The following is a 26,160-nucleotide window of genomic DNA, read 5'->3' on the forward strand; positions in this document are numbered from 1 at the left end:
CCATCACTTGTTTCATAACAAAGGCATAGCTCGTACACACAAATACGTTTCCTTGATTATGAAGTTAGTCGTGGACGCAAGTTATTAATTCAAGGATACAGAAAGTATGAAAGCTTTTACCTCTCATACAACTGGCTCTGCGTGAGAAATCCTTACTGTTTTGTTATTGTATATTTGAAAGGGAGCGCCTATCCGCATTTCTTTTTGACGTACAAAGTGGGAATTTACGTGGAGCACCTGAAGGCAGCAGACGTAGTAGTTATTTTGCATTCCAAAATGACGGACCCGACTGCGTCGCCCGAGGACCACTGGAAAGTAAGTAACTGATGTTAGTGGACGTCAACCTTTCACATTCATTGATCCACATTCCTGCCATGTGACCGCATTCATAGGTGGCAAACATTGTTTCGTCTAAAAGTGGAAGTTTTGCCACTGTTATGGAGGAGCAGGGCTTTGTTAGCTCGGCAGCTAACGTTAGCGAGGTGACGTTTGGTAGCGTCATAAAGCTATAGCGTTAGCTAACGTTAGTTAAGTAAACAAATCGTGCTGAAAAGGGCAACTTATCTTCGTCTTGTAGCCTGCGTTCATTCTCGTTTCTCTCTTTCGTTCATGTAAAAGTGAAGTTCAAGACTTACTGAAGAGGCTGCTGGCAGATGGTGCAGTAAATCAACCATTAACGTTGGTAAACATACAGATAATTATAGCAGCCCCACCATATATAATGTTAAGTTAGCTGTTAAATTCTAACGATAGCTGCAAGTCTAGCATCAGGGAATTGTCTATTTCCCACTACCTGTCAGAAGTATTCACCCAAGCTTTTGTCAGGGCTGCGTGTTATCATTATTTGTATATTATTATCTGACAATAATCGGCTGTCAATATTGTAAAGGAGCTGAGTCCCACTTAGCTGTAGTGGCAAAGATTCACACATTTGTGATATATGTCATTAAATAGATAGTTGCTAATCTTCCTCATGTCAGAGACTCCTAAATAAACTTGATATAAACTTGTGAAACTCTTTGGCATAGGGTATTTAGTCGGGGATCATATTTTGATTGATTCTAATGTAGGTAGAAAGACTTTTGGTTTGTCAAACGTACTAAGTGTTGAAATTAAACACAGTTTTCAATGTTTTGACGCCTATAATCATTGGAAAAAACTGGATCCAACTTTGGGAACCACAAATTAAAGAAACCATTGCGTTGTGGGTGCCCTAGATCAGACTGGATCTGTGATTGAAGTAGTAATTTGGTGCAGCTCTTTAACCCTTCTGCATACTTGAATTGGACAAATCAGGGCAATCCTCAGTGGGGGTTTAGACCGTCTTATGGGGCAGGCTGGTTATCGGTCTATTGTCAATGTATTTTGGGCAGCTCAATTTTCCCCTTGTTATTCCAGCTTTAAAGCCTCTATTTTCTCCCTTTTTCATCTTCTGTTGTCTGGTGATGGCTTGGCAGACAGACGGTGCTTTCAGCGACAGTGGCTTTGACCCTAGTGAGTATTCAGTCAGTTCATATCTTGTTGTTTGTCATATCATTTGATATTTAGGCTATGTGATGGTGGCCTTGTGTTTTTGGTCTCTTAGATTAGCATGTCAATCTGTTTCTGGTCTTGAAGTGAAAGATCTTTGATGTTGGCCGTCTTGCTCTGTAGGTTTCTTTGCTGAAACTGCCAGAAAAGGTACAGTTGTGTCCAGGGCCAACAGCATTGGTTCGACAAGTGCCTCTTCAGTACCAAATACAGGTAATGTGTTAGTAACAGAGTGGATCTGACTTTGCTGATATATTCTGTGCTACAGTTAGCCTAGATTGTGATGTGAAGTTTGACTCTTCCCCTGTAATGCACAGACTTGCAGTCTAAATTCTGTAAAATATTTTATAAAATTGCATTTATCATAATAAGCCTTATTTTTATGCCACCTTTCATTCAAAGTGAAATCTCATTGTTAAACAGAGACAGAACATGCTTTTATTTTAGTACAGTTTTAGACAGTAATTCTTATAGAACTTTGTAAACCAGTTTGAAGAGTATATTCAGTATATAATGCTTTGTTTGATAAAATGCAGTGCGTGCAGAACTGTGTCCCATCTTTATAGCTTTTGTTCAGACTCTGTCAACAGGGTTGTATTAGTTGCCACTGTCAAATAATGTCTTGTGTAGGTCAGCTTAAAGTGCATTATAGTCATCAATAGAGCTTGACTGAAGCATGAATCAGCTTCTCTGAATCCTGCTGACATGAAAAATGGCCCAGCATTGGCATATTTTCTGTGATGGGACTCATGCCAGAGTCTTGTTACAGTTTTAAACCAACTAAAATTTGCCAAATACTCATTATGTTTTCAAAAACGTCTATGTAACAAAATAGTTAATTGTGCATTTGTTAGCATGCCAACTGGTATTCCCAGTTGAGGGTCAGAGGCATGTTTTGTAATCTGAGTGTTAATATGTTCTTGAATAGATGATGAAGACAGTGACTACAGACATGAGACGTCATATAAGGACTCGTATAAAGATCGACGGAGACAAGCGCACACACAGGCTGAGCAGAAGCGTAGGGACGCTATCAAGGTAAGGCTACAATAGTTTTCAGGTCTCTGTGACTTTCTGCAGATACATCACACGCACATTTTGAAAAGTTGCATATTTTTAGTTTTTCATTTGTTCTGTAGTTATTAATGATTATAATTTATTTTATATGTATTTTTTAACTTCAGAAAGGTTATGATGACCTCCAGTCCATAGTACCAACCTGCCAGCAGCAGTCTGAATTTGCAGTGGGAGCACAGAAGATCAGCAAGGCTACTGTACTACAGAAAAGTAAGACGTGATTTTATTGGAAGAACACTTACAGGTCAGCTAGGTTACCAATGTTTGCATTTGGAATAGTAGCTAAGACATAATTTGACACTCTCTATCACAGAAAGATAGTAATTTCTGTCCAACTTTCAACACTGGCATTATTAAGTAGTTTTCTAGTAGAGTCCTGTGGTGCTTAACTAAATGAATATGGCACAGAAACCTGAAAGGTACCTGGTTCACTTCAGTCTGCATGCTGCTTATAGCTCCCAACTACACATCCAGTCTGACATGCTCACATTACACAAAGCAAGTAAAAATACAATGGAAGAGAACAAAAGGCATACATGATATATTGACAATGCAAATTAGCAGTTCAATAGAAAGACGAGGACAAAGAAGACATAGAAGAAGGAGGAACTGTCAGCACTTTGGTGTATGGGAGATGGTTGTGGAGGGACAACACCTCTTGGAAAATGGAAACTCACATTTGTTTGCAGTGAAAAAATCCCTGACAGATGCATTTCTGTGTTTTATTTTTGCAGCAATTGACTACATCCATTTTCTTCATAAAGAAAAGAAGAAGCAAGAGGAGGAAGTTTCAGTACTAAGGAAAGAAGTGATGGCACTGAAGATTATGAAAACGTAAGATAATTGTTTACAGACTTTCTCAGAATTTACTCTACCCAGTTTTTGGCTAACTAAGACCTCCCTACTTATTATGCATGCAGACGGATAGAAATACGTATTTTAAAAGAAATGCTGATCTTGGGCAAAAAGAGAAAACTCTAGAGTTGCTTTGTGGTGATTTCAGCCCTGACACAGCATATAGTAAAGGTACTATCAGTTCTAAAATAAATTAAAAAAAATGGAACAAATACCCTGAAGTAAAAGCTTTAAATGCTGCGTTTGGATTTTTATTACAACCATACTACACTTGCTATGGAGGAAAATCAATGAATGTAGTGTGTGAAAGGACAGGCTCGAGTTAATGATTTCTTTATGGAACAGTTGTGACCATTAATTGAATTTTAATTTGCAATGCCAGTGAACAGTGTTTGTCTTTCCTAATAGGAACTATGAGCACATAGTGAAGGCCCACCAGAACAACCCACAGCAGGGAGAGGATCAGGTGTCTGACCAGGTTAAGTTCAACATCTTTCAGAGCATCATGGACTCCCTGTTCCAGTCCTTCAGTAATTCTGTTTCAGTGAGCAGTTTCCAAGAACTTTCTGCCTGCGTTTTCAGCTGGATTGAGGAGCACTGCAAGCCGCAGGTAAAAAATATTCTGAACCCATTGTGGACATCAGATCAGACACAGTAAAACTGGTTAATGTTAAGATCATTTTGTGTGATCCTTGTGATTCTTGTGTTCTTTCCTAGACGCTGAGGGAGTTTGTTGTTGGGGTGCTCCGGCAGCTCAATGGTCAGCTTTATTGATCCATTTAAACCTCTGGACTGATCTCCCAGAAACTGACTTTGGGCTTGCTCTGGCCTCTCAGGGTGGAGTAAAAACTCCAATCAGCCTCACGCCACGCCAAGCCACAGTATTTACACTCACTTCAGCTCATCAGTGACTGCCCTGGCTGCGATTGGATTGCCTCAACCCACACCATGGGCGGAGATGAAAAGTTATATTGGATCGAGCAGCTGTGTGTTTAAGAAGGATCACTTTCTGATACGAGTATTTTCCGGTCTCAGCTGAATGCTCATATTTCTTACTATTCTGCCAAGAAATGCAGAGGCAACACAAGAGCTCAGAAGTCCAAATTAGAGTTCACAAATTAATATTTTAAGTTAAATGCATCAGATTGACAAGACAGTGCAGTTGTGATTATACTTTGCAGTAGCTGTTGCCTTTGTTGAGATAAATGAAAACCAAGACTCCTCTTATATATTGAGTGTATTGATCGTATTGCTTCTGTAAGCTATCAACCTAACAGAAACTGAGAAAAGGAGAGAGAATGGTGATAAAAAACATGTAAAAACACACCTTTCCCTCTTTTACATCTGACAGAACTGCAGCTTAATGCTGATCCAAAGGGCTTCAGTCAGCCATACCACTCCTGAACCATAGTAGACACACTACTGCAGGGTAACTCTCATTTATCCTAACTATGCGCACACTCAGGAGCATGCTCTGTGGCGCTGCAGCATTTTGTCACTGAAGAAAGATTAAAAGATTTCTACCTTTCGTGACAAAATGTGAAGTTCTCAATAATACAGCAGTGACAGTATGCTGAAATCTCACCGGTGACAGGTGTGCAATTTAGGCAGCATAAATGTCTAAGATTTATGAATGATTGTATATATTGACAATAATTAAGCTACACTGCAAATTGTGTTGAACGTTAAATACAGTTATTCAGTTGTAGTGAAACGTGTTTTTTTGGGAGATAATGTTAAATACAAAGTGTTGATTATGATGAACCTTTCAGATTGCAGTTTACAATAAGCATTTAAAAAAAATTTAATTATCAGTGGCTTTTATGATCAGGAACAGTTCATTCCGAAACAGTGCAGCAGCACTTATGAATGTTCAAGACTGCTGAGTGGAAAACGTGCTGTCACTGTATTCCCCCTCCAGTCACAGGTATCTGTTGAGAAACTTGGACAGGGCTACGCAGAGAGATTTACAGCTGCTGTACTGAATTAAACGTTTTTTATACTTTGATTTTTAAACGTATACTATAAAGCAAATATTTGTGATGACTTTGACAGTTTCCAGTATTTGAGCAAGTAAAATCTGTCACACACACAGCTAATCTGTTCGATAAAGAGTTGCTTTATTGTTGTTTTAATCATGGGAAAATATTTTCTTTTATAAAAGTCATCTAAGGCAATCTATGTAAAGAAATATCTTTAATACATCCCGTTTAATTTGCACCAAGTAAAATGATTATAGATTGTGTTAAACTGCATAAAAAGACAGACCTGTAAAATCTAATGTTTAAGATAATTGAGAGAGATGAGTTTGGCTGTTTTGTTTGAGAAATTCACTTAGCACTCCAGCATCATACGTTACTGTCATGAACATTTAATAACTCGGCAGCAATACCGAGTGAAGAAACGGGAAACAAAGGAATATTAACAAAGGAGAGGGTAAAAAAATGGGACAACCCACACATAAGGTCATGAATAACTGTCAATGCTTTATACATTTTGGCTCTTTTATGTAAAAAAAAAAAATGTCAGCAAGATGGACTTGAACATGTAATAAGAACAACAAAAAATGTACAGTTCTCAAAGCTATAATGAATAATCTGTTGACATTTTCAGCATAGGCTCAGGATTGTTTTTTTATGGCTTTATAAAAAGGGGAAAAAAAAATAAACCAATGTTGCCTATGAGGTGATAAGCGTCCCTCACTGCTGTCTAATGGTGTGACATAGTGTTAGTGTCTCGCAAATGACAGCTGTTTTTGTATAAATATACTTTGCATTACAAAAGTTGTGTATCCAATCAACTTTTTATTAAAGATGTACTATTTGTTAAAAAGAAAGGCTATAAATAAATAAAGATTGTGCTGTGGCTCAGACCGCCCGATGTATAATCCATATTCTTAGCTAAGCACTGCACAGGCTTACATTGATGAAGTGGATGAACAAGTGTTTTCTTGTTCTTTCAAGTACTTGGAACAACCACCTTACAGTCCTCATCAGTCTCCACTCCGACTTCATCCTGTGAGGGCAACACATTATTCAATAGTACAGTGAAGCAAAACACGCATAGGTCGTGGCATGAAATTATGTTTTTGGACAGGGGATTTTATAAGCTTTCACTCACCAGGAACTCCTTTTTGCTCTTAGGATACCCTTCCAGGATTGAATTTATCATGTCTGAAGCCTGAGAGAAACAAAACATTACATATTTCCGTTTCCATCTACTGCTTGTGATACTCACAAAACCAACATATTGAATTTTTGCCTCTTACTTACATCTTTATTTAATATTTACTAATTGAAATATTTAAAATGTATAGACTGCAAGTAACTTATTTTCAGTATTGATGAATCTGTGGATTATTTTCTCAATCAGTTGTTTGGTGTGTTAATAAGTGACATTCAGTTTCTCAGAGGCCAAAGTGATGTCTTCTTACTTGTTATGTGCAATTTACAATCCCAAATATACTTAATTGACTGTCATATATGACAAAGAAAAGCAACAAATCATCACATTTTGGCATTTTTAACTGAAAATTATTTAACAAAATAGCTGCAGATTAATTTTCTTTTAATTGACTCATTATTGCAACTCCATATACATTACCAATCTCTTCCTTTTTTTCCACTCCTTCACGTATATAGTCCGCTCTTTGTAAACCTGTAAATTTAAGTATCATGAGCAATGTACTACCATACTGTACAGAAAATGGAAAACAAATACAACATGCAATAGGTCTCCAAGATATTTTCTGCATCAACACTTGCCCAACCTTCTCTTTCTCTTCTGGTGTGACGTGATTTGTGGCCGACTTGATCTTCTCCAGACGTTCTCTGTACCCAGAACACTCCGCTTTCAGCTCTTGTATCTCTGATATCATTTCCTCTGTTGTCAGGGAGCTGTTGAGCTCCTTCAGCTCTGTTGGAGGAAATTATACACAAATGTACACAACATCCCATTTCAAAGAAAGAAATGCAGTGCAATGAAAACGCCTTCAGTGTAAAGAAGTGTTACACAAAACAGCAACATCCAGTGGCCTCCAGCAGTGCAAAATTCAAATATCTTGATACCATGTAAACTTGCAGAGATTATTGGTGTACTTCACCTGCATCTAGCTGTTTGCAGCTCTGGGTAAGGGACTGCACCTCGGCACTGAGCTCTGATATCTGACAGTCCATGGCCTTCAGGTCTGCATCATTAATGTCACTGAACTGAGCCTGAGGGGGAGATTAGCAGCAATCAGTTTCATCTTAGATTACGATAAGTAACTGTGTGTGCTCGTGTTACTTTCACTGTCTATTTTCCACAGATGTCTAGATGGACAGACTAACCTGGTCTGCAAAATAAATCTTCTGCTTGCCATATGTCTTCTCCTTTATCTTGCCCTCCAGCGCCAGCAGCTCCATGGATTTGACAACTGCCTAGTGAATCACAAATAAGCAAGTACATTTATTTATTTGTAGGCTTCACATACACACCACTGCATGTTATTAAGTGTTAATCTCACCGTTTTGCCCAATCCGTGCTGCTTTTGTAAATTACAAAAGACATCCTGAGCACTGTAGGGCCGGTTCTTCTCATTCAGATAGGCCAGGATAAGTGAAGCTCCTGTGGATTAAAGGAGGGGAATCTGACCAAATGAACCGACACAAACATGCAAATGGTACCTACATTTAATATATTATACTAAAATATTATCTTAAACATATTTATTATCTTAAACATAGCTATGAGTGACAGCTATCATTGCCTTTACCATTGTAACTGCGTATTACATTTGTTTGTATGTTAGTTTTTGGTGAGTTTAGGACACTTTGACCACTGGTGAACAACTATGTTATATTCATACATAATATAATACATCCAGTGGCCTCTCATTTAAAGGTTTGAAAGCTTTGATGTTAGCTAACGTAGCTTATCCTACTATGTAGTCTAATGTAGCTAACGTTAGCTTATAGCTTCGTTTTCAAACTTTTTAAGTGTCTGTTACTTCTAACGAGCGTCGATACAAGTGGGAGATAAGACATTGAGCTTGCTTACAGTCATTAACATCCTGACATATGAGCTGACTCTTACCGTTATCTTTTTTACTCATCGCAAACGTCTTTACTTTGACTTTAGCTTCCTAAAACCGAGTTTCGCGCGAATAATGCGTCACCGAAACGATCGTTTATGTCTTAAGATGCGTCACACCTGTAGAAATATCTCCGCTGCTCTTCGAGAGTTGTGTGAGGACAACAACACTCGCACATGAGCATGTCTGTGTTGATTTCTTTATCTCAGAACAGTTTAACTATTTGTCCAAAAATATTTACTATTTGTTTATAACTTGGCTTAAAAATATCCTTTATATCCGGAAAGAACAGCGGAGTGAGAGCTCTGTCATTTTGGCTGGTCTCTAAGACAGATAATTTAGGATCCTGGCACAAACAAATATTTAGTTTAAATGTGGGTTATTGTGTTGTAAATAATATACAAACAAATACCACCTGTAATAGAAAAATAATAATATATTTAATATAGGACAAATCCTCAATGTTCAGTCTGCAAGTGTTTTATAGTGAATGGTTTCCTTTGGGAAGAGCTTCCAAAGTTTCTTTATTGCAAAGGCTTTGTTGTTGTTGTTGTTGTTGTTGTTGTTGTTGTTGTCATCTCAAGAGCTCCGTCTGATTACTGTACATCTTTCACCTCCTGTCACATAAAATAATACCCTACACAGACTTAATTGCAAACATTTTATTCAATACGATTTGCACATCAAAACATATCAAAACCAGTTACAGAGAAGAAAATACACTACTATGCACATTACATTATCAAACTACAGATCACTCATACTGAGGAACTGACTTTCTTCATGGAGCAGCAATGAGCAACATTCTGGTTAACTGAGGTGGTCAAACAGCTGAGACCAACTCCTTTTTATAGCCTCAAAATCCCAGCAATTTCCTATCAGTGCACATGTTTTTCTACTTCATCTCCATGAATGTGAATCCAGCAGTTTTTTTTCTCCTATTGTGCTAAATCTTTTGCAGCTATGATTTTCCTCTCAAAATAACACAATTAAAAGAGAGCGATGTGTTTTCCTCTACTAAAAACCCAGCATTTTAAAACTTTTTGATATATGATTTCAATAAATCTCAACTGTGGCTCATTTAAGTTTGTCCATTTAAAAAATAAATCAGGCTGACCAGCACAGAAAAGCCAATTTAAACCTTTACACACTAAGACTTTTTTTAAAAAAAAAGAAAGGATATAAGGATAACTTTCTATACCCAATTTTAATGTAAACATGTTTCCCCATTAAAATAGTAAAAGATCCATGAATTGAAGAGCATTTGTCTCTCTTAAAAAGTTCAGCATGACTGTCAACTACATGAAATACAAAGATGGTAAAAGATTTGAAGAAATTTGTTTAAATGTTACTTTTGAAAAAGAAAAAAAAAAAAAAACACACAAAGCTGAGGGCTCATTCAAGGTATTAAACATGGACATAATATGTTATTGAGCTGTATTTGAAGGGCAGGAAAATCAAAACATATTCTGAACTTACTCACACAAAAAAAAAAAAAAAGAAGCAAACCTGGGGCACAAGTTCATAAATACAATGAACAACAAACATAACATCAAGTGTTCCTCCAGGTCAGATACCTATCTTAAGACTGTAATGTGACCTTCTTTCAAGAAAATAAAACAAGCTCAAAGAAATGCAAGAAAATGTCTTCATATGTTAGACAGCAGAAAAGGAAAAAAAGTTACGAAAATCATACAGAGAAACAACTGAAACTTTAATCCAAATATTAGTCATCTTCATCATAGAAGATAATCCCTGTCCAAATCCACAACTGCTTACTTAAGTGTTGTGTGGAAAATGTTTATTAAATTGCGGTAACATTAAATAATCTTTTAACAGATCTTAGCCACATGTAAGGACAGCAGAGCACTAATGTCAACAGCAACATGAACTGCTGTTTCTTTGTCAAAATGTGACGGAAGAAACTATTAATCCAATGAGTAAAGAAGCTAAACATGATGTTTCATTATGTCATTATCAAAGCAACATGGCTCAGCTCAACCAACAGGAATGTCATATTTGGTCCCATGTTAAATAGCCCTGTATGTGTCGACCTCCAGGTAGAAAAGACTTTATGGGCACTGCTGTTCTTTATTTATAGTCACTAACAAGCACCCTTGTAATTTATGGGTGCATACAATTAAAAGACTGCAACAAGGCTCAATAATGCTGGTTTATTAAATGTCTGAATGTGTTTTATTTTTGTTGTTGCATGTCCTATTGCTCAACCTACAAAGTAAAAGTTTCTGGATGATCAGGGTTTCAAAGTACGGGAGAAAAGAGTTTGAAAAGATAGAAAAAAGAAAAAGTACTTCACAGTGATAAACTGATGCCAATCAAAAGCAGGGCTGCTGGAACCTAAAATCATTTCTCTCTCTCACACACACACACACACACACACACACACACACACACACACGCACACAGCTCTCTAACATGTACACTGCACCTGAACCCGTGCACACAGGCATACAGACACACACGCTCTCATACACACACCTTACTGTGGTTTACCCAGGAAGCTAGACAAGAAGTTAGACCCCTGGCTCTCTCCCCGTCTACTACCCCCTCCTCCTCCAAGGGGATCCATCTGGTTCAGTTCAGACTGATCCAGCATTTCAAAGTCCTCTCCATCCAAGTCTGTGTCCAGCTCAGAGCTGGACTGCTTGCGGTAGCTTCGGTGGGACCCGGCCCTAGGAGGGCCTTCTCTGCGCTGGGTAGGAGGAGGCCGAGGTTGCATTGCTCCCAACAGCGCTGCCTGGATCATGTTGCTGGCGATGACTCCAGCCAAGTCTCCCGTGAAATCAGAGGCAGGTGGCAGACCGCTGAGAGAAAGTTCTGTATCCAGATCCTCCTGGTCAGAGTCCAGATGAGCATCTATATCTAGCACTGAGGCCCGGTGACTAGCTAGCCCAGACGGACCCAGACTTGGCAGACCTATGCTTGTGTCGTCGTCATCGTCCATCAGAGTGGCATCAGGGTTTATGGAGGGGAAGTCCGGGAGGTCCTGAGCGAAGGATTCCTCTGCATCGCTGTGTCTGTCAAGATCTGACCAAGATACCGACAGGGACAAGGTGAGACCACACACCAGAAAATGAAAAGGAATAGAAAGTTTGCTTTACCTAAATACTTACCCTCAGAGCCCTCTGTCATCGGGGTCTGGCCCCGTGATAGGTTAAATGTTCCGTTATCAGTGTAGGACACCTCAGCATCAGAGTGCTCTGAGTCAGTCAGAGCAAGTTCCTTCGCAACAACCGCATCATCAAACTAGCAAAGACAACAGATTGAAAAGGTAAATATTTTATGAGTTGTGACAAAATCTTTGCATAAACTTCAATCTGCCACAAAGGGTTTGCTAAACTTGTAGTGTGTTGCTATATTTCCTCTCTGTTTGCACTCATACATCCTGCAAGCTTCACTATACAGACACACACCCACTAAGGTGACAACAAACACACAGTAGACACAGCACATCATGTGAAGTTCTTAACCCCAACAGGAAGTGGCTCAGATGTTCTGTAACTAACACTGTATGCAGTGAATGTTTTATCTGTACATTTTACCTTTCTACACCTTCACTGAGAGGCTTAAGAACAGTTCATTTCTCATAGAATTAACAATCTGGCACAAGTTTTGACAGTACACAAACAGAACAGACGCCTTCAGTGCCTTGGCATTTTAGGTAGACAAGCTTAGACATGTCTCTTAACACACAAACCATCAGTGTTTATTATGCACACTGAACAAATGTCCACATTAAGTGAAAGTAAATCATGGATTTAGGGGCCTTCAGTGCATCATGTTGTCACAACTACCATGTGAGAGCACAATGTGAAGAAAACCTTTCACACATTTTCCGACAGACAAATTGGAGGACTGATGTTCCTCATTGAAACAAGTAAGCCAGGTCCAACTACTGATTAACAGAAAATAAGATGACCATATTCACTTACATCACACGTCAACAGGATTAGTGAGAGAATAAACAGATGATAAACATACTGATGGGCAGAAAGCAGCCAACTCCTCCTCACTGTCACTGGCTTCGCCTGACGCTGCACCGTGGATGGGCATCCGCAGGACTGCAGAGCAGAACCAAACAAACATACAAATGCAAGTGATTACTAAACTCACTGGAAACCGGTCTTGAAGATGGAAGAGGGAAAAAGAACATTTAATGTACTACTTACACTGATTATCAATAGGCTTTGCCATCATGTATCCACGAACACTGAAGTCCAGCCGCTGCAGGACCGGCTCCAGCCTCACACACACATTCTGAAACACCCTGTGATAGGCTCCCAGAGGGGCCAGGAGAGTAGCTAACACTAGGGGAGAGGAAAATTAAAAAAACAGCTATTATAAAAAGAATGAGGCAATTCTGTTTGGCTTATTGAGTACATGTAAGATGTTCATTTGTGTTCTGTGCAGACTCTCACGCCTGTGTTAGCTCCAGTAGAGCTACAGACAAAGGGAGGCAGAGGGAGCAGCAGGGAGTTAACAGGTAGAGTACAAGCTGCTGTGGATTGTTTCAGACGTCAGAGCAGAGGGCCTCAGCTGCTCTCGCCCCCCCTTGGCTCTCCGGAGCACACTGGTTGGAGGGTGGGAGATTAGCCTGGTCACAGTATGACCTCCTTAGCTTTCTGCCTGGCTGCCTTCCCTCCTTCCTCGTGTGTCTCATCCTGCCTTTAATCACTTCACAGGCTAGGCCCTGGTACTGGGGCCCCCACAGATCTGGTTTCACCGCCCATGCATTTTTAATAGGACCAGTCAGGACGAGTTGGATGAGTTTCCCTGCCAACAAGGTCCAGCTAAGGAGCCTGGATCTGTAGTTAGAACCAGTTAAACTTCTGGGACTCACCAGCAGAGTAGGAGAGCACCAGTCCGGGAATGTAGCGCCCAACCGCAGCCAAACAGGTGAACACTCCACAGGTCAGGAGGCAAAACTGACAGAGAGCAACACATAAATAATTACTACAATTATAATGGGATGTGGTGCCTAGTTTGAGAACAGTAAAATTAAAAATTACTCAGATTTCTCTTCAAAAGATTTCTAAAATACTTCAGATTTTAATTTTGAATATTTGTGTAAATAAATGTGACATACACAGTTTGAAAGGTGTGTTTCAATTCCAAAAATTGTATATACTGTATGTGTATTTTCATAGTGTGTGTGGTCCTCACCTTGCCGGGGTTATGTCGTTTGTACTGCACCATAGCGGATGCAAGAACTGATACACTGACCCAGGCCTCAGCCATGTGGTGGCACAGTTCAGGCACACTGAGGATGCCAGGCTGCACCAGACCCCAGCTAGAGAAGAGAGAAAATGATTATCAACACCTGAATCTGCTTTCAACTTGTACCACTATTACTGTTGGCAATATCTTTAAGGGAATACTGGTGGTTATAGTGACAAACCTCTCATTTTCTGATTCGTCAAGTTTTCTGACTGTGGAGAGAGAGAGAGAGAGAGAGAGAGAGAGAGAGAGAGAGAGAGAGAGAGAGAACATCCCTCACATTACATTACATTACATAATGCACATCAGTGTTACATATACTGAGCCTACATTATAGAAAAAGAAGTCCAACTTGTGTTGCACATGTTGCACTTACTTGCACTCTTTGGAACCTTTTACACATAGCATGTTAAGACAAGTTCAACAAGAGAATAACTGTTCAATGTGTAAAACAAATTACTTGCAAAGTCCAGAGTGTAGAACTGCTGACTGACGGCATATCTACTCTGACAAAGTACATGTGACGCAATCACAGTAAACTGGGAATAATGGTACAATGGTACAATTAATATGAGAGAGAAGGAAAAGTACAGAGTCTGTTAGACAGATCTAAAGAGCCCCCATGAAAAGCAACTTGTAGCACCTCTAATCTCTGGCCAGATCTTATTTCTCCAGGTATCAACACAAACAAGAACAGCCAGACCAGAAGCCAGAAGGAACAGCAGGCGCAGTGAGGTCAGAGCGAAGAACCTGGAGGGGAACAAAAACAGAGCAAACACATTAACAGAAACATATTACCCTGAGACTAAGTGATAAACAAAGTTACACTATTCAACTATTTAATACACGATTCATGAAACCGCAAAACCTTTTGAGTGATGATCTGTTTCCTCAGATGTAAGAAAAGAGGAAGTAATCCCACCCTGTGCTGTGTGTTACACCCATTAGTTATTATACAGAAATCAACTAGAAAACATTTGGTAAAATAGAATAAGAATATTAGATTTTCCTCTTCAGAACTGATGGCACTGCTGTAATATAAATAAAATGTAGAGGTGACAAATCAGGGAAGTATAGATTCACATTTAGTCACAATTAAAAAGCTACAGGCTGCATCTAGATGATGATATCACAAGTTTGTGAGTGTTCACACAAACCGATTTCACTTCCTTCAGCTCAACAATTAAAAGTGTTGCTGCACTTTCAAATCACAAGACTTCAAAATTTGTTGACCACAACAATGTTACAGGATTAGTTAGCAGTTAGAGATCAACCTAACAAAGAATGTGTTGGCAGGGCGAGGTATAATGGTATTTGGGGTAGCAGTGCAATTAGCAGCTACAGTTTGGTTTTCCTTTGGGTTCTTTAAGAAGGAAAATCAAGACAACCCCAGTGCCCTAAAGTCAGAGAGGTTGCCCATATCGACTCCCCATCTCCTTTGACCTTGCCGTCGTCAGTCGGCTCATGCGTTAGTGTAGGTTATGAATGCATCTCTTGGGGCAGAAACGCGCCCGCACCACTGAGTGTGTGCTGAAGCACGAGTAAACAGGAGCCAGGACTAGCGGCCTAACATGCCCAGTGGTCTAATCGAATAAAGGCTGAATGCCTGAGCTCCACATGCAGGCTGGCCAGCCTAGCTTTCCTTCGCTGTGTCCCAGGTCAGTGATTCTTACCGTACAACAATATCCAGGTCACATAATTTAGCCAAAACTTGTCCCAGTCCTAGACTTTCTCCTACTGAATGCTTCTGCACTTTCTTCTTGATGTTTCTTGTCTAAATACTCTAAGTTTAGGGCTGACCTAGTGGTGAAGCTGTAAAACAGAGACCTATATAAATGCACTGCTATTCACTGACATGTGACACGTCTCACAGATTTGCTGCACCAAAGCCGCATACAAATAGAAAAAAACACTCAAAAATGAATTTCCTCTTACTTCTGTAATGACAACTCATTGACCTGTAAATGGTCAACCTCAATTTTACAGCCTCTCACACTCATGCAGCAACAATGAAATTGGTAAAGCGGATAATCCAGGGCACCACACTGTTTTCAAGATTAGGAAAACGGTTCAGTTAGGAGCAACATCAGAGTGAAGGTAGTCTTTAGGGTCTGTCTATAAATAGTACCACTAGTCAGCCATCTGTGCTGTCTTGAATTGACAGGTGAAACATTTGCATTGTGTAAAAGCACCAGCTGCTTGCAGTCACGCTGGCTTTCCCCTAACGACCAAACAGTCTCTGTATTGTCTGAATGTAGGTTGCTATAATAAACCCCTCAAAACAAACAGACAGAAGAAACAGAACAAGTTTGTATCAAAAAAAAAAAAACCCAACATGTTCCTAAGTTTAACTCACCAGAACACGATGTTGACCACAATGTAGAGAAGCACACACTGAAGGGGTCTTTCCCACACTAGGACGGACTGCAGGTAGGTCAGGACGGGCTCATAGGGCCCCAACCTGGACTGCAGAGCAGCTTTGACAGCCCGTACCTGACCGTCTCTCTCGCTGGAGCACGGTCGACTTCGCAGGCAGACACCAGACCCCTGCCTGGAGGAGCAATCCTCCGCGGATGCGTCTTCCATTGCCCCGGTGTGCGCCATCTTAGCGTCTAGCGTTGGTAGAGTAAGCCTGAAAAAAAAAATAAAAGACTTAAGTGGAAACAGGTAAAGCGTTTCTTGATACGGGTCAGCACAGCGCCACGGAGCAGCTCCACTCACAACACCAGACCTACAGCTAACGGCTCTCAGCGAGCCGCTGGCTGAATCATCGAGTTTGCGTCAAACGGGGAAAATATATGTGATTGTGTTAGAAGCAGCCGCGTTAAAAGACAACGTGAACACGTTTTAAAAGAAGATGACACTTACTATTTTGTCATTTTTGCTGGATTATTGCGGCGCTGTCTTTGGAAGCTGACAATATGGCGTAACCTGTTTTTCTTGAGCCCTCGGCGGTCCAATCAGAGTCCGCGCGAGCCCCTGCGTCGTGCTGCCTTCAGGTGGAACAGGAATTTATTTATTGTTTCCTTTGCAACGGTCAAACCGTCGGGGGGCCTTCACGGCTTGACAACCGCTTTAGAGCTGGGAAATGATGTTTGTTATGTTGTCTGGCTTTCTATGAACCAAATGAAGTTGGGAAATATGTATAACATCGTATTATTTTGTTTAAAAACTCCGGTTCTGATTCGATATGTAGTTTGGTTTATGTGCAATAAGAGTGTGATACATTACTGATTACTTATTATTAAAAGGGACTTTCAATGAAAGAGTTCGTTATTGTCTTATGAAATATATTTTAATGTATTTTAGGTGGAAGTTTCAGTACACATCAATGTCTGCCTTGAGTGTCCTCCGGTGGTCACAGTGTGTAACCACAGCCTCGCCTAAGTTTTATTTTGAAGGTTTTAACCGGAAGTACTACTATGCTATTGTGTGTAACTTGACTAGTGGAATTCAGCTGTAGTTACTGATTGTGGCCACCAGGTGGCAGTAAAACACACGACTATAAATACGACTATAAATAGTAGAGACAGAAACGGAAGACTATAGCGAGTGGTTGATTATTTACTTAGGAAAATGAGCTTACTGTCGAAGCAGCAGCATTTCTAAATACATGACACAGTTAAAGAGAAAAAACTACAGAACAACACATAAAACGTAGTCCTCTTCCAGTCCAATCTGGTCCCATACGGTCCTTATGGGTTGTCTTGTATAATGATTATCACCGTTATCATGCTGTGCAAACAGAGCACAGATCAGAAGGTCGCATTACCACATACCATAAAGTTCCCAGTACATGTAATACCCCTCTCTCTTAGCTCTTCCTGTCCGTATCTCTACTGTCACTGTCAAATTAAGTCAAAATGTAATACTACTACTACTACTACTACTACTAATAATAATAATAATAATAATAATAATAAAGATAATAATAATAAAACATTCAAATTACACGGATGCAGTTACCTAATGTGGCCACGGGGGGGCGCTGAACACGCTGCACTGAGACGTCAAGTCGGAAATAAAAGCACACTCACACTTCCGGCCAAGACATTCAAAATAAAACTATCAACTTTTATCGTAGGCGTTGAACTCAAACCCGATAACGGAGGCCTTCTTTTGTGGCGTTGACGTTATCCGTTTGTCTGCTTAGAACTGATCGATTAGCCCGCTTTAGGACTCGACACACTCCGATACAGTAGGCGGCGCTACGCCCCGTTGAGTGTCGGTTCGCAGTCCGCCAATAAACAAGAGAAGAAGTCAGTACCGAGCGGGCAGCTAGCGGGCTCGGTAAACACGGAGCGACTGAAGAGTGAACATGCCGCGGGAAATAATAACGCTTCAGCTCGGGCAGTGTGGAAATCAAAGTACGTGAAAGACGAATTTAATGTTGTGGTTTTTCTCCCATCTTCTCTTTCACACAACAACAACAACAACAACAACAAAGATGATCTGTCGGGCTATAGCAACTGCTGTGTAACGATGTTAGCTAAATGCTACGGACAAGTCTGGCTGAGAATTAAAATATATATATCATAAACAGCGATAATTTCACGATAGTTTAATTCAATATAAGTCAGCTCACTTGTGGATAATCAGATCAAATGTAACCAAATACAAGTCGACGTTATAGCTTACGTGTGCAGCGTCATTTTCAGATAACGTTTGCATGGCTAATCGTCGCGTTTTCTGCTTTCTCTAATAAAACCTGGAAGGTCACAAAATGTCTAATGAACATCACCGGACGTCCACGTGTCGCTAACCTGCTCCTTTCTCTCTGATTTGCAGTCGGTTTTGAGTTTTGGAAGCAGCTGTGTGCAGAACATGGCATCAGTCCAGAGGGGATTGTTGAGGAGTTTGCAACTGAAGGGACCGACAGAAAGGATGTGTTCTTCTATCAGGTATCTGGTTGAAGCCACTGACTGCTTCTCTTTGTTATCTCTCAGGTCAAGAAGTATTAAAGGCACATCTTATCTGCACATTATATGCAGTGTATGTTCTGTTTTTTTATTATTATTGCAGTTGAAAGTGCAGCAACATGATTATCCCACTAGATGGAGTAGTTGTAGTGTAAACTGATGTTACTCAGACCCCCCCCCTCTCAGTCTCTGCAGTATCACCAGCTTAACTTATTATTCATTAAAAAAAAAAAACCTCCACAGGCCGATGATGAGCACTACATCCCCCGTGCAGTTCTCCTGGATCTGGAGCCGAGGGTGATCCACTCCATCCTCAACTCTCCTTACGCAAACCTGTACAACCCGGAGAACATCTACCTGTCTGAGCACGGTGGGGGTGCTGGGAACAACTGGGCCAGTGGATATTCACAGGTGACCACTGGACCTACTCTTTTCTTTTTATAGCCCCATGTTAATACCATTTAAAGACACACAAATTGAATGCATCTAAAATTCTGCTCCTGGCTTTTCCCCCCCTGTAGGGCAAAAAAATCCAAGAAGACATCTTTGACATCATTGACCGGGAGGCAGATGGCAGCGACAGCCTGGAGGCAAGTCTGCCATTTACCACATACCGACTGTGTGGAATTTAAAAAAACTGATTTAAAAGTAATGTGATATTGCTGTGTGTAGAAATATTACAGAGAACAACTGGAGCCTGAACCTCAAACATACAAGAAAATATCAAAAATGTGTGTTTTTTTAACTTGGTACCATTTTATTTTTTCTGTATTAATTGCATTTAAATCAAACTGATTACGAGACAATGGCCCTCGCACACCTCTTACATAGAAGTGTCTCCTCGTTGTTCTGCGTCTTTTTGTGGTTATTTTCCTCCCTGTGAGATTTTGCAGGTGAAACTCATCTCTAACTACTGACTGGCAGAATCCTGTAACATTTATTAAGTTTTGTGATCTGAAAGTGGAGCAACACACACTTAATTGTTGATGCCCAAGGGAGTGAAATTTAGTTTTTTGTTTGTTTGTTTGTTTGTTTCTCCTTCCAAAATGGAAATCACCTGACGTTTTGTAGCTTTTCCATTTCTTAGTAGATGGGGAAATTTATTTAAGAACCCTGATTTGTCACCTCCACACTGTATTTGTGTTACAGCAGTGCCACCAGTGTTGAAGTACTAAATTTAATCTTTTTATCCTACTTTCATTATTGGCCTGGTCAGTGTCACGGAGTACTTGATTGTACTCAAACATGACTTCTCTCACTCTTTCAGTCCGACTCCTGTGTCTTTGTTGTGGTAAAGGGCATGCAGAAATTAATGACTTGAACAAAACTATGCTAAAATACTGCCAGTGCCCGTCATCTAGCAAAGCCCCAGCCGTGCCTCACTATTATTCCTAGTTTCTCTTTTCTTTTTTCTTGGAAAACCTTCTTCAGCTGCCAGCCTCCTGTGAAATAACACTCGCGTTCCCCCTCTACGGTCTGCAATTTCTGTAACTCATTCACATTATGACCCCACATTATTATTTAGTGTGTGCACTCATGTGTGCATTGGATAGGAAGGTGGGCCGAGCTGCCGTGAGCATGTGTATGTTGGCAGGGTGTGGCGTGTAGAATGTCTGGTGATAATAGCTGGGCGAGTGTGGAAGGCAGGTATTACAGGGCTGTCCTGGGGGGTGAGGGAGCCCATTTGTGAGGTGGGGCTGCACTCCCATTTATATAACCGCCTTGGAAGAGAGGCATTTGCTCACCCACACATTCAGCTTTCTGCATCAGTAGAGTTTACAGTAAGCTCTGTGCACACGTGGCACATGCTGTAGCTGTAAATTTGAACTGCCAGTAATAAGTAACCCTTTGTCTTTGTAGGGGTTTGTCTTGTGTCATTCCATTGCTGGGGGGACTGGCTCGGGACTGGGATCCTATCTGCTGGAGAAACTCAATGACAGGTCCATAAACACACTGCTGTTGGAAAACAGCCACTTTTGTTTTCACTCAGCATTTTCCTCATGAATAATTTACATATTTTCTGATCTCCAGGTACCCAAAGAAGCTGGTGCAGACTTACTCCGTTTTCCCAAACCAGGATGAGATGAGCGATGTGGTCGTCCAGCCGTACAACTCGCTGCTCACGCTGAAGAGGCTCACCCAGAACGCAGACTGCGTGGTGAGCAGCAGCACTCATGAATGGATGTTAATTAATCCCATTGTTCTCTCTGCTTCTAAACGCAGCCGCAACGCTGAACAACCTCACAAGATGGCTTTTTCTTTTCTTTCTTTTCGTTTTTTTTTTTTTTTTTTTTTAACAAGTCCTGGTTTGCTTGTAATTGTGGCATTTGGACAAACCAAAGTCCAAGTACAGCACGGTAGCTAAACTGTTCCACTATCAATGAGCAGACACAGGAAACAAAAACAATGTTTACTAAAGAAGTGGTCAAAAATGATGTGATGTCAGACTGTTAACTACATTTGGCCTCATGTTCGCTGACGTAAATGGCAAGGGTCAAAACGTAGCCAGTAAATGCCAGTACCCCTGTCAAACTGTGATAAGAGGAAGTGAAACACTGAATGAAGTTTGATTAAGTCTCTCAGGCCTCTTACACACCGCAGTCACAGTGCCATGAAAAACGATTTTATTAACATAAATCCACATTGTACTAGACTGGTTTTGGCTTGGCTTGTTTTAATTTGGTTTTTTAGTGATTAAAGGAATACTCCACCCCAAAAAAAGTATTAATATGAAGAAGCAGATTGTTAATTCACCCTCTAAGTATGTGGTTTGGTAATTTGACTACCCAGTTGTCACTTTTAAAGTTATGTAACTGATATCACACCACGCTTTAAACTTACAGTACATGGAGTCTCTGACTGAAATTGTGTCTTCAGCACTTAGCCTTAAAAACTACCTTTAGTCACTTTCAAAAATCCGCTGGTCTCATTTGTGAAACCATACAACAGATGTAGTTTAATGTTTTGGTTATTTTGTTAAGAATCTCACTTTTTAGGTCGCTTCAGTTCTTGTGTATCAGCCCAGCAGAAGCAAACTGCAGTGCCAGCATTACAAATCCAACTGAATAAATCTCTGTCTTAAATTGGTGATTGTATTAGTCTGAGATTCTCTGACAGTCTAATGGTGTTTCCTCCCTAATACCTACTTCCTCCAGGGTCTTGCGTAAGTCCCTCATGTTGATTAAATTAGCCAGAGGCCTAATAGAATCTGCCCAAGAATTGGTCCCCCTGTTGAAACTGTACAGTGTGTCTTTTATGTTCTGCTCTGCTAACAACAGCACACTGTGTTGCTCCTTAAGAGGTTCCTTGACTGCGTCATTACTCCGATACCCTTCAACATCATATTGACTTTCCCCGTGTTGTTGTGCTTCGAGAGAATCTATTTTTTTGGTTTTCTCTTCATTTGTGTAATAATGACTCTGTCTGTGTGTCCTGTATGTCAGGTGGTGTTGGATAACACGGCGCTAAATCGCATCGCCACAGACAGGCTGCATATCCAGAACCCCTCGTTCTCCCAGATCAATCAGCTGGTGAGTGAGAGACACCACTCAGCGTTACAACCTCTACCTCCTCCAGTTGTTGTGTCAGCCTGTCAGTCACAGGTTTTAGTGATGGATTGCTGTTGACCTTACTGTATTTGAACAAAGGCAAACGTCAAGACAGACTTTACTAGACACATTTCGCCCTCTACAGTAATTGCGAGATTCATAAACTAGTTTGACGAGACAGTAGCACGTCAGACTGGATTTCAGATATCTTAGAAGGGAGTTGCACAAGGCTGCACACACCAAATGATATGTCAGCTAGCTTGACAAGAGCCACACATTTAGTGCTGCACTGCTTTGACTGAAACACATTTCATATGAAAATACCTGCATCGCTTGTAAGACTGTCATACAGTCAATATTGCATATTGAAAAATACAAGTTATCAGCTAAGGACTGTCAGTATTAGATGATGTAAATAAGTAGAGAGCAGGCTTCCAGTTGAATGATCAAATCCAGCAACTCTCTACACCAATTCACAGTTGTGTTTCTTGACATAAGCCTGACTGCTGGCTAGCTAGTGCCGCTACCTGGCAGGGACATAATGAACAAAGTATAATTTGCATACTTTTCAGTTAAATTTTACATTTCTTGTAAAGACAATACTTTGTCAACAAACACAGTCTGTCCCTCTTGTCGTTGGGACCCTTAAATTCACTACGAGATAATGAGAGCCAGCTAGCCACGTAGAGTCACGGCACTCCTGTAAACTGCAACAGGCGTACAGATAGTGTGACTATTCATGTCACAGTTTATGGGACTGTCATAACGTGACAAAAATAATTTAATCACCCAGCCCTAACTCGTTTTACCAGATTTTATTTATTATAGTTGTAAGTGAACCTTCTCACACACAGGTTTCCACCATCATGTCTGCAAGCACAACCACCCTGCGTTACCCGGGCTACATGAACAACGACCTTATTGGCCTGATTGCGTCCCTCATCCCCACACCCCGCCTCCACTTCCTGATGACTGGGTACACACCACTTACTACGGACCAGTCGGTGAGTTCAAAGCGATGTCAAACTGAGAGACATTTATTTCATAATAAAAAGCACATAATACAAACGCAGAATGTTTTCCTGTTAACCCAGAAACTGTGGGTTGTAATGGAAAGTATTCTTGCAGTTAGCAGTTCATATTTAAAATACTGAATGTCTCTTAAGAGGTTGCTGTTTGACTCAGTAAATGCACTGTGTTCCAGGTTGCTAGTGTGAGGAAAACGACAGTGCTGGATGTGATGAGGAGGCTTCTGCAACCCAAGAACGTGATGGTGTCCACAGGAAGAGAGAGGCAGCCGAGCCACTGCTACATCGCCATCCTTAACATCATCCAGGGAGAGGTGGACCCCACACAGGTACAAGCGCACAGTATGTTTACTCTTATAAATTCCAGATGTCTTAACGTGTCTGGAGAGTATTCAAACTTATTTCAACCGATTCCACTTTAGGTGCACAAAAGCCTCCAAAGGATCCGGGAGCGTAAACTGGCCAGCTTCATTCCTTGGGGTCCTGCCAGCATCCAGGTGGCTTTGTCCAGGAAATCCCCATACCTGCCCTCCGCACACCGAGTCAGCGGATTGATGATGGCCAACCACACAAGTATCTCCTCTGTAAGTGCTTATCTCACCTCTTGTCCACACAGCACGCGTGAACAGTGTGTTTCTGCTGCTGCTGCCAGCCCTGTCTTTCTACATTGAGGTTCTCTTCGATAAATACAATTTAATAAAAGCCTTGTTAATAAATAAATAAATGAATTCTGTCCACAGAAACGCTAGAGAGCTTTTAATTTGAAACGGATACAGGAAGTGTTGAGTAAAAAAATATATTTTTTCATGTCTGTGACATATTCTACAGATACAGGCACTGAAACTGTAGTGAAAGATGTATATTTTGCTGGTATGTCGATATGACTTTGAACATATCATTTTCGCTGTTTATTTTTGCTGGGAACTGTGCGGCTCGCAGGAAATGTACGTGAGAAGTACGTTCTTTAGTGACGCGCTGCTGCGGCCACACCGAAGATGCGTGGCTCAGAAAAGCAGTGTGGCTGCACTAACCTGCGCGCCAAAATAAAAAGCAAGAAGTTCGCCAACACACGCTGCAGATACAGGCAGTGTGGCTCTGGCTTTAGAGTCCCTTCAGCCTGTTCAGTTACATTCTCCTCCAGTGTGTATTTATACAGCAGAGACCAGTGTCTGTTCTGAGTCAATACTTGATGATATGCATTGTGCTAAAACTGAAGTTGAGCCACCACAGCAGCAGTTCGAGGGGGAAGTCCACAAAAATTAGGTTTTGGATCGTCATCCTGCCAAACTACAATTCCTTGAAACTAGATGTTTTTTCCTCCTTTTACTGGTATGAGCTGTGAAGTGAGGGAAAATGCTTCCTGTGATGTCATAAAATTACTTAATCTGAGATGATTGAAAAAGCATTTACAGTCATACTACATTGCCTAAATTGAACTTTTTTTCCTCATTGATTTTGCTGTTAAATTTAAGTATGGGGGAAATTACAGTCATCCAAGGAAGTTTAAGTGAAGTCACAGTTTTCCTTTTTCTTTCTCGCACCATAGAAATTAAAAACAAAACGGAAAGCACAGTGGTTTTAAGGAAGTCTGAAAGGGGATCAGTTTATGATGTCCTTTCTGTTGCTGTCCCACAGCTGTTTGAGCGGACGTGCCGGCAGTACGACAAACTGCGTAAGCGCGAAGCCTTCCTGGAGCAGTTCCGCAAAGAGGACATATTCAAGGAAAACTTTGATGAGCTGGACAATTCTCGCGAAGTGGTCCAGCAGCTGGTAGACGAGTACAGCGCAGCCACGCGGCCTGACTACATTTCCTGGGGAACACAAGAACAGTGAAGGGACTTTTTGTCTTGTAACTCAACTACAAACCACACAGCATACATGGTTAGCTTGTTTATTGTAACTCAATTTATGTCTCGTTTTTCACTTTTCAGAATATTTTCTCCTTCATATAGGTGCCCCAAAATAGACAGGCTATAGCTGCTTCTCTGAAAATATTTATTGGCTTGTTATAGCATGTAATAGTATTTTGTGTTTGAAAAAAGGATACGTATTAACACCTACTGTTGTTATATTAACCAAAAAAGTAAAATGGTTAAATAAATTTTTTTCTGGACCACATCCAGAAATAAGAAATATATACTCAAACCCAGTTTAAATAAAACAATCCTTACCTAATAGTCCAGTTCAGTGAAGGGAAAGTAAGAGTACTTCTTTCCTGCAAGTCATTGCAGAGAGCATCAATATATCTTGTACAAAACAATCTATAAATGTCTGTTAATAGTTGTTTTTTTCCTTTGTCCTTGACTCAGCTTTAACCCAGTGTAGCCTATTTTTTTCAGCAATGTGAGACAACCTGTTGCCTTGTTTTGGTCTATTTTTATACTGAGTACAGTACTTTAGTTTTTGTGCAGTTGATTTACAGTAAAACGTCCACCTGCCTATGAAATGATTGCCTTGAACAATGGGAGTAGGATTGGACTCCATGATGGTTAATCCCAGACATTTCTGACATGGTGCTTTGTACCCTCTGTTTGCTGCTGATACACATTGCTCATTTGCTAACCACTGTACATGACCAACAAGAATGTGAAGTTGAAGTTGGGCGTGAGCCAAAAATGATGTTAAAATACCTGCCATATACACTGCATTGACATTTTAACAGCATTTGTCACCTAGAACAGAGAAAGTAACAGTTTGCAAAGATGATCATGGTGTACAAGGATGGATTTCATTTTAACATCTCTATGCCTGTAAATAAACTTTAAAGGATAGCTGGTTCTCAGGCATTCTCTGTATTGTCTGAAATGAAGATACTGTTTCATGTTGCTTTGCTTGTTGGACCTGTTTAAAACGGTGAATAAACCTATTTTCTATTATATTGTATTTGCTACTTT

General features: G+C 40.5%; 4 protein-coding genes across 6 annotated transcripts; 2 read left to right on the forward strand and 2 right to left on the reverse strand.

Moving 5' to 3' along the window:
• Positions 1 to 212: 212 nt before the first annotated feature.
• On the forward strand, positions 213 to 6,332 carry mlx (MAX dimerization protein MLX). The gene is made up of 8 exons (XM_051387210.1): positions 213 to 315; positions 1,458 to 1,494; positions 1,654 to 1,743; positions 2,459 to 2,568; positions 2,715 to 2,817; positions 3,342 to 3,441; positions 3,871 to 4,072; positions 4,180 to 6,332. Exons 1-8 carry the CDS (start codon positions 277 to 279, stop codon positions 4,234 to 4,236), a joined length of 738 nt encoding a protein of 245 aa, XP_051243170.1. The 5' UTR covers positions 213 to 276; the 3' UTR covers positions 4,237 to 6,332.
• Positions 5,929 to 8,628, reverse strand: psmc3ip (PSMC3 interacting protein). Of its 2 annotated transcripts, XM_051387212.1 has the most exons (8): positions 8,536 to 8,628; positions 7,967 to 8,067; positions 7,791 to 7,880; positions 7,565 to 7,676; positions 7,232 to 7,377; positions 7,066 to 7,119; positions 6,583 to 6,642; positions 5,929 to 6,477 (listed from the first exon to the last, which is right to left on the reverse strand). In XM_051387212.1, the coding sequence occupies exons 1-8, from the start codon at positions 8,552 to 8,554 to the stop codon at positions 6,421 to 6,423; spliced, it is 639 nt and encodes a 212-aa protein (XP_051243172.1). In that variant the 5' UTR covers positions 8,555 to 8,628; the 3' UTR covers positions 5,929 to 6,420. The 2 variants fall into 2 exon arrangements, with proteins under 2 accessions (XP_051243172.1, XP_051243173.1); XM_051387213.1 differs by lacking the exon at positions 7,791 to 7,880 and having other exon boundaries at positions 8,536 to 8,589.
• A 552-nt stretch (positions 8,629 to 9,180) lies between these two features.
• Positions 9,181 to 16,782, reverse strand: retreg3 (reticulophagy regulator family member 3). Its single transcript, XM_051387205.1, has 10 exons — positions 16,640 to 16,782; positions 16,128 to 16,403; positions 14,415 to 14,521; positions 13,953 to 13,983; positions 13,718 to 13,844; positions 13,395 to 13,479; positions 12,724 to 12,861; positions 12,536 to 12,615; positions 11,668 to 11,800; positions 9,181 to 11,581 (listed from the first exon to the last, which is right to left on the reverse strand). The coding sequence occupies exons 2-10, from the start codon at positions 16,373 to 16,375 to the stop codon at positions 11,034 to 11,036; spliced, it is 1,497 nt and encodes a 498-aa protein (XP_051243165.1). The 5' UTR covers positions 16,376 to 16,403; positions 16,640 to 16,782; the 3' UTR covers positions 9,181 to 11,033.
• Positions 16,783 to 17,889: 1,107 nt separating this feature from the next.
• tubg1 (tubulin, gamma 1) lies at positions 17,890 to 26,142 on the forward strand. 2 transcript variants are annotated; one of them, XM_051387207.1, is made up of 11 exons: positions 17,890 to 18,138; positions 18,560 to 18,672; positions 18,934 to 19,101; positions 19,212 to 19,280; positions 20,551 to 20,630; positions 20,722 to 20,848; positions 22,134 to 22,220; positions 23,093 to 23,242; positions 23,443 to 23,595; positions 23,689 to 23,850; positions 24,813 to 24,863. In XM_051387207.1, exons 1-11 carry the CDS (start codon positions 18,090 to 18,092, stop codon positions 24,846 to 24,848), a joined length of 1,194 nt encoding a protein of 397 aa, XP_051243167.1. In that variant the 5' UTR covers positions 17,890 to 18,089; the 3' UTR covers positions 24,849 to 24,863. The 2 variants fall into 2 exon arrangements, with proteins under 2 accessions (XP_051243167.1, XP_051243166.1); XM_051387206.1 differs by lacking the exon at positions 24,813 to 24,863 and adding an exon at positions 24,902 to 26,142 and having other exon boundaries at positions 17,895 to 18,138.
• Positions 26,143 to 26,160: the final 18 nt, after the last annotated feature.

The sequence above is a fragment of the Dicentrarchus labrax genome, unplaced genomic scaffold (assembly GCF_905237075.1).
Source record: "Dicentrarchus labrax unplaced genomic scaffold, dlabrax2021, whole genome shotgun sequence".
In the NCBI taxonomy this organism is placed as follows: domain Eukaryota; kingdom Metazoa; phylum Chordata; class Actinopteri; family Moronidae; genus Dicentrarchus; species Dicentrarchus labrax.